This window comes from Mustela erminea, chromosome 13 (assembly GCF_009829155.1).
Source record: "Mustela erminea isolate mMusErm1 chromosome 13, mMusErm1.Pri, whole genome shotgun sequence".
In the NCBI taxonomy this organism is placed as follows: domain Eukaryota; kingdom Metazoa; phylum Chordata; class Mammalia; order Carnivora; family Mustelidae; genus Mustela; species Mustela erminea.
In genome coordinates this window covers 76,940,115-76,956,563 of record NC_045626.1, presented here as the reverse complement: position 1 = coordinate 76,956,563, position 16,449 = coordinate 76,940,115, and the positions used below count along the sequence as shown (strand labels likewise).

Sequence of the window (16,449 nt, the reverse complement as noted above, 5' to 3'; positions counted from 1 at the left end):
GCTACCCATTGGAGCTCAGGGCCTGCATCTCTGCAGGAGCCACAAGCCTATCTGGCCAGCGGTCTGGAACAGACCGAACCATGTCTGCTCTCTCTATAATGAACAGGGGTGACCCCGAAAGTCCTGTGTTATGGAAGGATAAATTAGTTAAATCTAAATCCCAGAAAATTCTTTCTCCCGCCACTACGCCCCACAATCTTTTAAAAGGGGTAGGTGGGCAGTCCATAAATACAGGAGTAGGAAGCCTTGCTCTTGCGCAGGTGTCCTGTGTGGACATGTGCATAGTGGTCAGCGAGCAGGTGAAGATTCTGCCGTTAGGGTCTGTTTTGTTAAGAGCTAGTGTAGTGATGGAGTGCGCTCGGAGAGTTCGGCACTTAGCGGCCATGGTGGCGTTGACATTGGGCAGTAGTAACCTCATCAGGCAGCGGGGCCTTGTTTGGACTCCACAGAGAAGGTCCCAGAGAATGCGGAGAGGTGTGATGTAGCAGTTCACAAGAGAGGGAAGGAGCCCTCACCTCTGTGTTGTGATCGCTGCACTGCTGTTCCCTCCACCGCTGGCGTCCCTCTCCTCCTCCGAGCCTCCTGTGCTGTTTAAGCCCCTCCCAGGCCTAGGCCTTATCTGTAAACTGTGAGTAGGCAGAGACCTCTTTTCTCATGAGTTTGGGACTTCTTGGTATTTCTACCCAAATATTACTCCTAATCCTACCCTCCGCTTCTTTCCAAACAACCCCCTTTTCCTTAATTTTTTTACTGAAATACAATATACATATAGTAAAGCATACAAATCTTAAGTAGACATCCCAGTGAATTTTTACAAATGTATACCCTTTTGTGACCACCTCCCAGATCAAGATAAAGCCCATTATCAGCACCCTACAAGCCTCCCTCTTCTGCTTCCCCGTCAATACCCTGACACTTCCTCAAAAGCAGACCTTTCTTCCACTTTCATCTTTTCTATCTCAGTGAAGTTTTAGAATTCTTTATAAATGAATTCCATATTATAAATTGTTCTATGTCTGACTTTTGCTTGACATTATGTCTATGAAATTCATCCAGGTTATGGCATATAGTAGCAGTGTGTCCTTTTTCACTGCTGTATGATATTCCCACATGTGCCTGTATCTCTCCATCCTGTATTGGCATTTGGATTGTTTCCCATTATTCCTCTTAAGAATAATGCTGCTGCAGGGCGCTTGGGTGGCTCAGTGGGTTAAAGCCTCTGCCTTCAGCTCAGGTCATGATCTTAAGGTCCTGGGATCGAGCCCCACATCGGGCTCTCTGCTCAGCAGGAAGCCTGCTTCCCCCTCTCCCTTGCCTGTCTCTCTGCTTACTTGTGATCACTGTCAAATAAATAAATAACATTTAAAAAGAAGAAGAAGAAGAAGAAGAATGCTGCTATAGACATCCTATTTGCCCTGCACGCACATACCCAGCCGTTCGTGTTGGATATGCACCTAAAAGTGAGCTGCTAGGTTGTGGGACTGCGGTTGTGGGACAGTGGCAGTGGTCGCTGCCAGTTTCCCAGAGTGGTTGTACATCTTCATTCCTGACAGCAGTGAGAGTCCCAAACGTTCCACATCCTTGTCAGCACTTGGTGACCATTATTATCTTGTTGTTTATTTTAGTCATTCTGGTGAGAGTCTTCATCACCTTACTTTGTGTGCCTTTCTATGTGTATGTTTATTTTTTAATATGAAGAATTTCATACAAATTCAAAAATAGAATAATGTGATGATGGCCCATGCACCCCATTGCCAGCTACACAAACCACTGAGCCCCAGCCAGTCCTACCCTAAGTTCGTTACATCTACTTGCTTCTCTTATGTTATTCTGAAGTAAATCCCAGAATATTTATAACTTCATCTGTAAATAAAGAATAAGAACTTAAAAAAAACAAAGCCACAGGAATGCCTGGGTGGCTCAGTCAGGTAACTATCTGCCTTCAGCTCAGGTCAGAATCTCAGGGTCCTGAGATCAAGCCTCATGTTGGGCTCCCTGCTCAGTGGGGAGCCTGCTTCTCCTTCTGCCTCTGCTATTCCCCCTGCTTGTGTACTCTGCTCTCTCAAGTAAATCAATAAAATCTTTAAAAAAAAAAAAAAATAGCCACAGGACTAAGAGAAAAAAGCAATATTTTTTAAAAATTTTTTTATTTTTCTAGGGACTCCTGGCTGGTTCAATCATTGGGCAGCTGCCTTCTTCTCAGGTCATGATCCCAGGTCCTGGGATCGAGTCCTGCATTGGGCTCCCTGCTTTGCACTCTCCCACTCCCCCTTCTTGTATTCCCTCTCTTGCTGTCTCTCTCCCCCTGTCAAATAATAAATCAGTCAATCTTTTTTTTTTTAAGGCAGGTTATTTTTAATTTTTCTAAGTAGTTTCCATCCCCAACATGGGGTTGGAACTCACAACCCCAAGATCTAGAGTCACGTGCTCTACTGACTGAGCCAGCCAGGTGCTGTTTTCTTAATATCAAATAGCCAGGACGCCTGGGTGGCTCAGTGGGTTAAGCTGCTGCCTTCGGCTCAGGTCATGATCTCAGGGTCCTGGGATCAAGTCCCGCATCGGGCTCTCTGCTCGGTGGGGAATCTGCTTCCTCCTCTCTCTCTCTGCCTGCCTCTCTGCCTACTTGTGATCGATCTCTGTCAAATAAATAAATAAAATCTTTAAAAATATATATATATCAAATAGCCAGTGTTCAAATTTTTAACTCTTATAAATGTCATAATTGTTTCTTCACATTTTTTACTTGAATCAAGATGCAAATTAAAATAGGCCTATACATCACGGTTAGTTAATATGTCTCTTGAGTCTCTTTTAATCTATGGTCCCCCCTCTCTTCTTTTTTTCTTAACATGTGTATGTTAAGGAAGCTGAGCTGTTTGTCCTGCAGAATTTCCCAAACCTGGAATTTACCCCCTGCACACCCCTAATGTAATCTAGCATATTCTCTCTTCTGTATTTTTCTGTAAATTGGTGGTTAGACATATAAGCATGATCAGGTTTGGGATCAGTTTTTCTTGTTTGTTTTCGTTTGGGGAAAGCTTCACGACTGACCATTTGTTGTCTCTTTTGAAAGTTGCATCAGAGCCAGCTGGAGCTCCAGGAGGCGCGACTCTCCTACCGACAGCTGCAGGTGAAGGTGGACGAGCTCACGGAGGAGAGGAGCCTGCAGAGCTCCGCGGCCACCAGCACGTCCCTTCTGTCCGAGATAGAACAGAGCATGGAGGCCGAGGAGCTGGAGCAAGAGAGGGAGCAGGTGCTGATATCCTGTCCCTCTGGCATGTGAGGTTGCCCAGGGACCACAGGGGCAGGCCCCGGACTGCGGGAGCCTGTCCATCCTTCTTGGGGCACAGGGCCTACCATTTCAGCTTCCTCCCCGCAAGGGCCTGTGGCGTGCACCTGCGGAAGCCTAGGCCTACTGGCAGAGCCATCAGGAAGTAGACTCTGCCCACAGCCTGTCCCGGGCTCACTGCTGCCCCCTTGCCTCGTAGGAGAGGCTTGTTGGCTCATCCTCAGCCTCGTCCTCTTACACTGACTGGGCTCTAGAACACTCACGATCTATCCAGATGGCTTCTTTTCATACTACTACTAACCACTTACTCCCCTAATCGTGACTCCTCTATCAAAGTAACCAACTAAATAAGGGTGTGCTTATATGACACTTGGGAGGTGGGAGGGCTGGGAAATTAAGAATTGGGAGTCTGCATAGATGTACTAGGCCCAGAACAAGGACGAGTGTTTCTTAGGACAGGTGATTTATAAAAGGAAAATCTTTTTTCCTAGTATTAGTCTCTAGGGTGTCAGTATGTTGGGTTCCTATGCTAGAAAAAGATGAGCAGGGACAGTGTTCTCTAGTGTCCATAATCAAGAATGGTTCTTTGTGGGGCAGCTGAGACTGCAGCTCTGGGAGGCCTACTGCCAAGTTCGCTATCTCTGCTCACACCTCCGAGGGAACGACAGTGCTGACTCGGCCGTCTCCACGGACTCCTCGATGGACGAGTCTTCAGAGACTTCATCTGCCAAGGATGTGCCGGCCGGCAGCTTGCGCACAGCCCTGAGCGAGCTCAAGAGGCTGATACAGAGCATTGTGGACGGCATGGAGCCCACGGTAAGCAGCCAGGCCGAGAAGCTCCTCAGCCCACACAACCTGGCTGGTGGGAATCTGCAGGCAAGGGCAGGGGGACGAGGTTAGTCCCAGAGGGGGAGCCTTGCAGAGTCTTCAAGAACGGTGTCAGAGCCCTTATGGTCCGAGAGCAGTCTATACTGGTGACCGGGCAGAGGGACAGAGTGTCAGGGAATGGAGGTTCCAAAGTCATCTTTCCGAAGACACTGGCATACAAGTGGAGTCCTTTCTTCATATGGTTAAGTCCAGGCCATGGTGGCCTCGAGGTCAAGGACTTTCCTTGGAAGCTTTGAATATAGAAATTTGGATCTAGGTGTAAACTGCAAGTTTCTTTTCTGTGGTTCTTTGGTCCTGGTGGTGGAGTAGCTGCAAATAGGCAAACTTTAAAGATCTGGAGCTTCTGCTAAAAGGACACAAGTGAGCACAGAAAGTTGAGAAGATCAACAAGGGCCTTTTAGAATTCCAGATGTGGCTCTTCTTGTGGAGGAGAAGAATGTTCCCGTGGGTTTCCTGGGCAGACTGGCATTTCTTCCAATTTCGTGACAGATTTCTGCCAGACTTACTTTCCATTCCCACCCCCGACTCTCGGGCAGTTGTCTCTCTTCGGGGCCTGTCCTCCTACAGAACAGTCAACATCTTTCTCCCCATATTAGATGAAGTCCTGTGAGAGGGTGGCTATCCTTACCTGAACGTGCTGTGTGGATTGTGGAATGTGCTCTAGTTGTGGAGACTGGGTCATCATGGGGCACGGGAGCGGTCAGAGTGAGGTGTTGACTTCCCTCCCCTGAAGACTGAAACCAAAATAAATGTCTGGCTAATGTTTGAAGATCCAAATTGGGCAAGAGAGTCTCTCTCCTCTAACCCTTTCTTTCTTCCCTCCTGTGTCTCTCCTCCTTCCCTCCCTTTCTTTCCCTCCACCTCCCACTTCATCTCCTTTATCCTGCTCTCCTCCAAACCAACCCGTCTCTACCCCCTTCCCGTCCCTCCCCCTCTCTCCCTCCCACTAACCGTCTCACCGCACCCACCTCTGCTTGCACCATCTCTCCGGGTGGTGGCTTTCTCTTTTACTGTCAGAGCTCCCGGAGAATTGACGATGACTCCTTAGAAGAACAGATAAGGCAGACCAGTGAGGACTCAAGAGCCCTAAGGGAACTCATGGAGGGAGAGAGGGGTAAACTGAGGCAAAGCCTAGAGGAGCTGCAGCAACTCCACAGTCAGGTGAGCACCCCTGTCCTCAGTCCTGAGCAGGAAATGTGCATGTGTCCCCCAAGGTCTCTTGGGACCCTCATGAGTTTCCCTCTCCCTCGTCTATATGAGAAGTGGCTCTCCCCTGACAGGTCCTCAGAGGACAGTGACCTGAAGTTGAGGTAAGCTGAGCGTCTTCAAGAGAAGCAGCCAACCCTCTGGTTTAGCCCAAAGTAAAATTGTTAGGGATAAAAATAGTTGACCCTCCCATTTCCTCCAGTGACATGCTACCTTCCACAGAGCCCAAATTATCTGGCGGATTCTGACAGTTTGAAGTGCCATAGCTCTCAGGACATTCACGGATGTTTTTCCAGCAGCTTCTAAGCAGGGAAGTTTGCAAACCAAGAAGCAATTGATCTTCGCCGGCCTGTTCTCGCTCTAATGCCGTCACCTCTGCCAGCCTGTTTTTCAGCTTCAGAAGCACTTACTGCTGCTCTTGCTGTTCCATTTCTGTTTGATCATCATTTCGTTTCTCTCGAGAATCCTGGAGAAGGACATCTGTATTCCAGTCTGAGATATTCTAAAGCGCTCAGAGCAGCCCCCAACCCAGACAGGAGCTTCTAGATTCTGTCCTAGAAATAATAAGGCGCTTCCTTTTGACAGGGTCAGGAGTAGTGTTTTGTCCCACGTGTGAGGGACACCAAACAGGTAGCGTTTTAACCCCTGCCCCCAGCCAGCCTGTGCCCCCTTCCTCCCTCGTCCAAAGCTGGTCAGCCCTTCCTGCCGCCACAGGTCGCTGAGAGATGGAGGTTAAGCCTGGCTTTTGCTTCAGTCAGTAGTTCTTAAATTTAAAGGGCCTTATAGAAATAAACTGATTTGGGGGCTCATACCCACTGGACATCCTACTATAATTTTCTTGAAAGATCCTGGGAGACCCTCGCGCAGCTCTTGCTCTACCCTTCTCTCTGGGAGTGACAGACAGTGAGGCCAGAGTGATGCTCTCGAAAGCTGTCGCTTGTTTCTGCCCAGGCCCCAAAGAATGGAACTGGGCAGCCGAGGACATTGTCATGCCTAAAGCCTGAGTCGCTCATGCGGTAGTTTGGCCAGGGGTGGTCCAGACAGCAGCTTGGGTCTTCAAACTGTAAGAATCAAAAAACAGGACAAGGTGGATCTGACTGTTCTCTGGGTGAATAAAAGTTTCATTTACTTAAACCCGCTTAAATTTTTGTGGGGGAGCTTCTTATCAGCTCTCTGGTATTGGCTGGTTTGTTTTGTTGCTTCTCAGACTAGCAGAGCTAGAAAGAGCTGGGGGCGTTGTTGAGAAACCAGGGCAAGGCACAAGTGGCTGAGGGTCTGGACACGGCTCTCTCCAAGCCTGTCTCCACCAGGGCATTCTCCTTAATACTTCAGCTGATAAGTGGTTTATGCCATCAAGCAGAGAGTTCTGCTCAGCCCCATGGGCCTCTTGAGTGGGTCATCTCTTCCCAAAAGCTTAGACAAGGCAGCAGATCTCTCAGCCAAAGTACATCTATCCAGAACCAGCCCATGGGGGTAACACCGACCTCCCAAGGCAGCGGGTAGGACACAGACCGAACTATAGCGTGCCTCGGACACGGTGGCCCTCCAAGTGGGCCCCTTGTCCTCCCTGGGTGCCTGCACTGCTCTAGACGCTGAGGTGCTCAGGATGGATGCCCTTGGGCTCCACAGCCTCTTCTAGAATGCTGAGAGGAGTCCAACTAGCTCTGTCCTCTTTGGGGTGGGGAGCGGCGGGGAGGAAGGGCCAGAGCCCAGACATACTTATGTGAAACCGAAGTGCCAGCAGACCGCCGCTAGACTAGGGTGAAGCTTCATCCAAGGGATGATCCGGCCTCCAAGCCCACTGCTTTCCCCGCCAACGGTGTTCTTTTTTTCTTCCGGAAACTGAGCCAGACGTAAAAGCTGTAGGACCTGGAAGGGGAAGTGACCAGCCCCCCAGAAGCCTATCCAAATTTAAGTAAAAGAGAGCCCAGGTTTAATTTTAACTGATAGGTATGTTTGAGACAAGAATCTGTAACCAAACCTGAAGACCGCCCCACACCCCTATGCCATGGAGAGCTCCCTCCCACCCCTACTTAGCCTGCACATTCCCCACAGCTTTGCAGGCTCCTGCTCCCTCCTGGGCAGGGCTCACTGGGGTCTGGAGCAGCTGCTGGGAGGCAGAGAGGATGTTCAGAGCAATAGGAAAACCAGTTATCTGGGGGGCCCCGCCACCGATCCCCAGGCCGCGAAACCAGGCTGTGGGAGGTGCACTGAGAAATAGTCCCAGGCCCAGGGCCTTTGGGGGAGCCCAGTCGGTTAAGCAGCCGATTCTTGGTTTCGGCTCTGGTCATGATCTCAGGGTCCTGGGAGGGAGCCCCGCGTTGGGCTCCGTGCTCAGCAGGGAGTCTGCTCTTCCCTCTCCATCTCCTTTCCTCGTTGTTCCTCGTGCTGCAAGCGTATGCACTTGCACGCTCTCTCGCTCTCTCGCTCGCTCTCTCCCTCCCTCTAATAAATAAGGAAATCTTAAAGGAAGGAAGGAAGGAATAGTCCCAGTCCTATGTTTGGTTCCTTTATAGGGCTTGACTGGAGCACTAGCCAGTTCTCCCCACAGGGCCATGACCACGCGGCGGAGCACATACTGGGCACGCTAAGGCCGTCACTGATGACATCTGGGCGGCCCCTCCTGTGTGAAATCTCGCTGTGCTCTCTCTTCTCCGGCTTCCTAGCCATCGCCGTGTTTCAGACCTCCATGCCGTCACACCGTGGCTTTGGCCGTCACTTCCCCAGCCCACCTACCCCACACATGGTTTGGATTGATCTTCCTGAAGCACAGCTTGGAAACAGGTTCTAGTCGACGTCCTCTTGTCCCATGGCGGGAAGCCTCAAACTCTCACGGCCCCACAGACTGGCTGCATGGCAGCCATCCAGCCTCTTCGCCGTTGTTTCATCTCCCCTCCTGTGTTTTAGTCGATTGAACACAGACTGTGAAAGGGCATGGCGCACACTCTCTGTGCTTGCCCACATCTGGGCCTTTTCTCTGGCCCTTGGCCTCTGTCCGGAAGACTCTCCCCGGCCACCTGCGCATACCAGCCCTACTCATCCTTCAGGTTTCACTTCTTCCTTCAAACCCTTGATTCCCTTCTCCCTGGAGCCCTCAGGCCTGCTGTGTCATGGTCACCGTCACTTCCATCTCCTCTGCCCACGTAACCTTAGCCCCCACGAGGACGACCTTGAGGTCTGACTTCTCTTTGTCTTCTCTTAAAGCGTCTAGCACAAGCCTTACCTAGAATAGGCACAAAAATAATTATCAAATGGGCAAAGAAAACCCTGGATATATGACTTCAGGATATTTTCTTTGATCCTGTTCACTCATGAGGACACCTACTTTATGTGGGAAAAGTGGAGTTAGGGGTGGCTGCCACCAGAGTCAGTGTGTAAACAGCCCCAGCAGTAGGTCTGCGCCGGGGTGGGGAAGAGAAGGGCATAGAGCTTCCCGCCGGGTGCTGAGCTCCATCCTTGGTGTCAGTGACCTCATTTGAGCCTCACAACAACCTGATGTGGGGAACTAGTTATTTTTATTCCTGTTTTTTATGAAAAGTATGTGCAGCTCAAAGAAGGAAGTCCCTTGTCACTTCTAAGACAGCTGATGGTCTGTCTCTACCTTGACCAAGTTTTCCAGACCAAAGCAAAAAGTTCTTGTGGAGTTTTTTCTGGAGCCTATTAAATTTTGGCATTTCCTGCCTCGCATGTGGTTTTATCTGTTTTATCTATAGCTTACTCAGCTGGCAAAACCCTTGTCTGGCACACAGCCAGCCCAAGGCCACATTAGGGCTGATTTGGTTGGAGAAGGTCTGGCTCTCTCTCTGCCAGGTACTTTCTGGGTCTTGAGTTTCAGGCCTACGAGGCTACAGAACCTGCAAGTAAGAAGGGTGAGGCTGGGTTTCTCACCTGCTGCCTGCGTGTCTCAGGACTGGCTACATCCTGTGGCCTCTGCAGGCGCCCCAGCCTGTTCTTCCTTGTGGCCGGCAGCCCTGCTCACCGCAGCTGTCCCCACCCTGAAAGCACAGATCACCTGGTGCTCACGTGCCAGGACCCTAAGAGTACAACATCCAGGGGCGCCTGGGTGGCTCAGTGGGTTGGGCCGCTGCCTTCGGCTCAGGTCATGATCTCAGGGTCCTGGGATCGAGTCCCGCATCGGGCTCTCTGCTCAGCAGGGAGCCTGCTTCCTCCTCTCTCTCTCTCTGCCTGCCTCTCTGCCTACTTGTAATCTCTCTCTGTCAAATAAATAAATAAATCTTTTAAAAAAAAAAAAAAATAAAACATCCATTGTGCCCAGTAACAACAATTGCCCTGTATGCCCCTTCATTATCGGGCATCCTCTGATTTCTTCCAAAGCACCTCTACCCCAGGAGAGGGCCACTGTGCAGCCTCAGTCTTGGGGTCTGAAGCATCTTCAGGGAAGCTGGATCTTCAGCCTTGCTCTGGGGTCTTTGCTCAATTTCAGTCTGTCTGAAGATGTTGAGGCCTGGGACTTGAGGAGGGGAGTACACCGAAAGGTGGCATCTGTCCCCTAGTGGGAGGACTAGACCCGTACGGATAGATCCTCCCTTGGGAAAGTGTCCAAGTATGTGTAATATTTAACAAGAGGGCAGGACCAGGCATCCTGACTCCAGTCTGAGCCTACCGACTGAGAAGGGGCTCCCACCCTTCCATTCATTCAAAAATTTTTACCGAAAGTTCTACCAAGCAGGGTTTCTGATTGCAAACAACAAAAACTCTCTGCTTAACTTAAGAAGAGAGAGACTGGGCGCCTGGGTGGCTCAGTGGGTTAAGCCGCTGCCTTCGGCTCAGGTCATGATCTCAGGGTCCTGGGATCGAGTCCTACATCGGGCTCTCTGCTCAACAGGGAGCCTGCTTCCTTCTCTCTCTCTGCCTGCCTCTCTGCCTACTTGTGATCTCTCTCTGTCCAAAAAAAAAAAAAAAAAAAAAATCTTAAAAAAAAAAAAAAAAAAAATAAAAAAAAAAAAACAAGAGAGAGACTGTATTGGAATTAAATCTGATAGCTAACAGAATCAGCAGGAAGGCTGGAAAACCAAGCTCCAAAACAGAAATGAGCCATAGGAAGTAGGGCCACAGAAGCAGTCTGCTATCAGTGTAATAATTTCCCCCTGACCTGTGGCTTTGCTGAACCCTCGAGAATGGCAGTCCCAGGCAGGGAAATGTGACTCACACATCTAGGTCACCTTTCCATGTCTGTGTGCCTAGGAAAGGATATGTCTCTCCCTTCTGGCTACCTTACTGGGAGGGCATCCCCTGTTTCTCACCAAGACTCATGTAACCAGGAGTGTCCCTCAAGGAGGAATGCATTTGGGATGATGACTAGCCAAGAAGAAGATAGTTGTCTACTGCACAAGCATTTTCAGATTGAGCATCATAGAGTCAGGCTCTGAAATGCAGAGATGAATGAGACACGCTTCCTACCACTGCAGATCCTTAGGTGTCCAGAGGGTTCCTGTACACTGGGTGGGGTAAGCTGTGGTCGCTGAAGGAGCCACAAGGAAGGGCTCCCTACCACCAAAGGATGACCCCCAGTGAATAGGCTGTGGGACCATTCACTGAGGCATGGACCACAGAAAAGGTAACAGGCTTGAGTGAAAAATGGTATCACATGGGTGTCTAAATTCCATATGGCTTTGAGCAGGGAAGCTGAGTGACCAGGCTGCATCAAGTACCTTACAGAAATGGGAGCCAGGCTTTGCTAGGGCCCTGTGCATAGCAGGGTTCCTTGTTGAGTGGAAGATGGCTGGGAACAAAACTTGAGTCCCTACCCGTAACCTTGCGTTTCAGGGCCTTGATGCACATGTGGTCTTCATTAGTACCTGCCAGTGCCTTGAAATGGAGGTGGTGGTGTGGAATGTTACGTCCAAAGGGGATCTGACCCCTGTGGCTGCCGTCCGGGGCTGAACTTCATCCCCACCGCCACACCCCTGCCAGTGGGCTCCAGCCTAGCTTGTGGCATCCCTTCTCCGGAAGAGCTGGGCATCTCTCAGAGCCGGGAGCCTCGGGAAGCTACAAGCACCCACCTGGGGCTGCTTGTTCCTTTCTGCCTCTTTCAGGGCAACCCCTCAGGCCAGCAGCAGTGGTAGCCCCACATTCATCCCTGTGGTCTCCCATCAGGTGACGCTGCTGAGTGTGGAGATGACTGCACTGAAGGAGGAGAGAGACCGACTCAGAGTGACATCTGAGGACAAGGAGCCAAAGGAGCAGCTTCAGAAGGCCATCCGGGACCGCGACGAGGCCATTGCAAAGTGAGTGGGCATGGTTTGTCAAATTTTACTTTAATCACAAGCAACATGAGTATGAGCTCAGTTTTAAAAGTGAAATGCTACAGAAGACGACAAAAGTGAAAGCGTTTCCCTGCTAGCCACCCTCACCCCCAGTCTGGTTCTTCTCCCCAGACAGACACTACTATTGGAGGTCAGATGTGTGGTCCGTGCAGCTCTTTCTTCTGGGTGTATCCAGCTATATGTGCTTGTTTGGGTTTTTTTAAAGTATTGTTGGGACGATGCTCTGCGTGTCTGTATATCTTAGCTTTCCAATTTCATTATATAGATCTACCTCAACTTCTTTATTTTTAGGGGTTTCTTTTTTTTAGGGGAATTTTTGTTACTTTTTATTTTCGGCATTTTCAAGCATACACAAAAGTAGAAAAAAGTAAGATGGACCCTCCCTACCTGTCTTTTGGTTTCAACCCTCATCAGCACATGGCCGACTGTTTCATCTACATCCCACCGGCTGCGTTCCTGTGGAACTGTGTGGAAGCAAATCACAAGATCCCTTATCTCATCCGTAAACACTTCAGTATAGATTCTACCAGATACTCTTTCTGGAAAACACACAACCACAATAAGGTCGTCACACTTGAAAAAACTTACAGTAATTTCTTAATATCATCTAGTAACCAGTTGCCCCATAAATGTCCTTTTATAATTGATTAGAATCAGCCTTCAAAGCCCACAAACCCCGTCTAGCTCATATGTACCTAAGTTCCCCCCATCCTTTTTTCACATGGCATCTCTTTATTGAAGACACCGATGATTTGTCCGCATTCTGGGTCTGAGGGGTCCTCAGAGTGTCATTCAGCAGTTTTCTCTCACCTGTATCCCCAGTAAACTGGGTCATATTTTAATAGTGTTTTGGGTTTTCTTTAGCAGAGAAGAAATGCATCCTCTTACATTAAAAAAATTTGACGGTGCATAGGCAAAAAAAATTTTAAATATTCCCCATCCCCCTTCAAATGATTCTTTATCATGATTTAATCTGCCCTCTTCACTGTGAGGAGATAAAAGGTACTGAAAATGTCTGCTCACGGGGCACTTTGCAACACGTTCAAACGTTCAAAACATCTGTGTCACTTCACTGCTTACAAAACATTTCACCCTTGAATCCTCTCAGTCACAGCGAGAATTAAAATTTTTAATCCCAGTTTTTACAGAGGAGGAAACTGAGATGCTTTCCCCAGCTGCACGGCCAGTAGTGATCACTGGCCTCCCCCTCAGGTCTCTTGACCCTTGTCCCCACATCCTTTCCTTTTACCACACAGGCTGCTTGTCAGCAAACTAAAAGGAGCCCATTTGAAGTAAATTAGTAAGTAGATACTATATACCCCTTTATTTATTTATTTATTTATTTTTAAGATTTTAAAAGAGCGAGAGAGAGAGGGAGAGCGAGCACAGGCAGACAGAGAGGCAGGCAGAGGCAGAGGGAGAAGCAGGCTGCCTGCCGAGCAAGGAGCCCGATGTGGGACTCGATCCCAGGACACCGGGATCATGATCTGAGCCGAAGGCAGCCGCTTAACTAACTGAGCCACGCAGGCGTCCCCTATATACCATTTAAAAAAGTAACACGACAAATTTTAATTTCTGACTTTGAAATTCCCCACACCTTTCCCCTTCTCACCTCCACACACTTGCCCACTCCCTTCCGCCAGCTCTCTAATCATTTCATCATCTCCATTACTTAGTTCTACCTTTCCGTCCCCTTGCCTCTCTGGCCAGGACCTCCAGTGACCTTGTCTGACAATTTCCAATTCTTTTAGGAAGTACACTCAGGCTCACAAACCCAGGCCTCTCTGCCACTGGACTCCTGGAGAATATTTGATTCATTAGCGAATACTTGAATAGCACTGGAATATTTTGGAGTGGGAGTGTACTTTCATGAATAACAAAGGGTGAAATTGTGTCATACAGTTAGGGAATAAAATGGTAAAATTAAGGTGCTAATTGTAGAAGCCTGTCGGGAATAAAAAGCAGAATGGAGTTAGAAGTAGAGAATGGCTGGTCACCTTCTCTCCACCAGACAAGAAACGAGAGCTGAACATCCGGCTCTGACCGTATTCTGCCATCAGCACAGGAGGCGGGAGGTACAACCAGACAACGTACCAGGGTGCAGGAAGGAAGAAACAGAAGTTGTCTAGTCCTCTCCCTTAAAATAAGTGGAACCTAGCTCTGACGTGGGGGACCGGGGAGGCCAGCAAGTCCCCGTGAAACCTTGAAATGCATGCCTTTGCCTTCTGCCAAAGGTGACCCAGTGAACCTCCCGGTGTCCGACTGAGCTGATGAGCAGACTGTCCTCCCGGGGTACTCAGCATTGTGCAGTGAGGCCCTTGGCCTTCGTGGACCCTGTGTAATAAGGCTGGGGCTGAGGGAGGCGGTTAGATCACTCCAGCAGGTTTGCTCTTTTTCTGTCCCTTAGAAATTAAACTCTTGGTGTAAAGAATTGAGACAGCAGACCTAAAGAATCATTTAAATTTGGGGGAAGCACACTTTGTGTAGGACCTTAAGAGTTTTACAGGATGCTTTCCTAAACATCATCTCTGTCCATCTGCACTGCACTTTGGAATCATCTGGGGACTCCCTGGGAGCCAGGGCCCTCTCTGGAGCAGTTCAGTCTGAATCTCCTGGTTTGGAGCTACTTCTTAGAAGTGCCCCCTACCCCACCGCGTGATTCTAGTGCGTAGTGAGGAGTGGGAACCCCCGGGAAAAATAACTTTCCTCTCTCCCTGGGCTACAGAAACCTGAAGGTGTTCTTTATTCTGCACAGTAATGAGTCTCAGAAAAGTTAAGTAACGGCTTCGTCACCTACAGGTAAAAGTCGTCACTAAAAGCAAAAATCTGGGGCTAGCAGTCTGCCTCACAAAAACAAAAAGGAGTCGGTTACTAGCTGTTTCATTTAAATAAGGACTTCTTCTAGCCCTTTGAGATAATACTTAAAATTCTGATTAATGTATCAATCAGCAGGCTCTGCGGCTTAGCTCTCCTGGCCTGGGGCTCTCGGGAATGAAAAGCACCGAGACTCTCCAGTGAGCAAACGTTCTCTGGGGTGCAGTCCAAGGCTGGGATGCGGCGGTTCTGGGGAAGGAAGGGGACCCCCTGCCAGCCTGGCCGCACAGCTGCTGCCGGACCTCCGCCCGGAGGCCTTGGTCAGCACATTCCGGGGTCTCCGGGCTTCTCGTGGCGCCACCTGCCGGAGACGCCCAGAAGCTCAGGAGGCTGCTTGCGGTCTCCGGAGCCAGGGGTTGGTGCGGCTCCTCCCGACTGCGGGGGTGGCGGGCCCGGCGTCCATGGCAACGGTGCCGCGTGAGGATTTCCGCCCGCCGCCAGCAGCCAATGGCAGCGGGTGTGACAGGGCAGCCTGAGGCGTCTGAGACGCCGGCGCTCATTGGACGGCCCCTGCTCCTGTCCCTTCAACCGCAGTGCGGCGGGCGGACCAGGGTGGTGCGAGTTCTCCAGACGCTTCTGTGGGAAAGGCGGGTGGGGCGACGTTGTGCGGCCCTGAGGTGTCAGGGGAGGTGACTCATGGATCGGACTTGAGGCCGGAGGGGAAGTGCGGGTCCCAGCGGTGGCCCCGAGTGCCTTTCCCCCAGTGCCCCGCCTCTCAGCCGTGCTCAGCTTGCCGCAGCCGTCATGCTCCCCAGGCGGGTCCTGCAGCCGTCCTTGGGACGTGCACCCTGGTCGCTGGCCCGGTGCGTGGGGCGGTTCTGCTTTGCCGTTTCGAATGCAAAAGGCAGTTGATGACAGGGGCTAAGGAATGCCCAGTTTGGCAGCCGGGCAACCAGTGCCTCTGCAGAAGCTGCTCAGCCTCTCGCACTTTCTGTTCCCATTTCCCACCCCGGGGGAAAAAAACATTTTTTCTTTTGCATTGTTGTAGGAATGTTGGAAAAGGCAAACAGTAATATGTGAAACATTAAGATGTGAAAACAAAATGCAGGAGTATATGGGAGCCCATCATGATCAGCCAGAGATAGCCATGCCGACGTTGTGTATGACCTTTAAGTACACACAGGTGGTTTTTCTTTTACAAGCCGGCACCATACCGGACGTTGGCTTGGGGTGCTTTTCTCCATTCAGCATTACATCCTATGTCTGAGTAATGAATATTCAATGTCATGGTTGTTACTGACGACTGTGTTCCATCACATAATTTACCACCAGTGCCCTGATTGTTGGTGACTGTGATCAGCTAGGCTGTGATCATCACCACTGTGTGGCTACTTTTGCACACCTGTGTGCCTTTAGGACACATCCCTTATGTGGGGGGAGGTTGTTCCTGAAAAGGAGGGGCTGGGAGAACGAGGTCTTGACCTCCCTTGGGGATGGGTCTTATGGGGGAATGATGGCCTCTCCTTAGTGCGCTGCGAGGCCTTTGATGTCCTCTGGGTTCCAGTCCTCCTTTATCCTCCTTCCTGAGCCCCTCCTCCTCTGCGACGGGAGGACCCATAGTCCCTTCACCTGCACGTTGTTACCACCGTTGAAGTGGATGTGAACCCATGCTGGGAACTTCCCAGTCCTTTGCAAGAAACATCCTAGTTACTGTCACAGTTCCTATTTGTTTTGAGTTTGGTCACAGCTTGTTTCCTCTATCCTTGGACTCCAGGCGCCCCAGGTAAAGAATCAGATGCCTCTGGTACAAGGAGCCCATGCTCACCCGGCTTGTCTGTTTTTAGGAAGAATGCTGTGGAGCTGGAACTCGCCAAGTGCAAGATGGACATGATGTCTCTGAACAGCCAGTTGCTGGATGCCATTCAGCAGAAACTGAACCTCTCGCAGCAGCTTGAGGCTTGGCAG

General features: G+C 50.1%; 1 protein-coding gene across 5 annotated transcripts in view; it reads left to right on the top strand.

Annotated features, from left to right (window-relative positions):
• The window catches only part of BICDL1 (BICD family like cargo adaptor 1), a 101,952-nt gene that overhangs the window by 81,199 nt on the left and 4,304 nt on the right, over window positions 1-16,449 (top strand). For 4 of the 5 annotated variants that reach the window (XM_032309172.1, XM_032309174.1, XM_032309175.1 and 1 more), the window contains 5 exons: window positions 3,074-3,253; window positions 3,887-4,105; window positions 5,195-5,338; window positions 11,501-11,631; window positions 16,329-16,449. In XM_032309172.1, the coding sequence (XP_032165063.1) occupies window positions 3,074-3,253; window positions 3,887-4,105; window positions 5,195-5,338; window positions 11,501-11,631; window positions 16,329-16,449 (795 nt within the window). The remainder of the gene's footprint in view (window positions 1-3,073; window positions 3,254-3,886; window positions 4,106-5,194; window positions 5,339-11,500; window positions 11,632-16,328) is intronic. The other variant, XM_032309177.1, reaches the window with a different exon arrangement.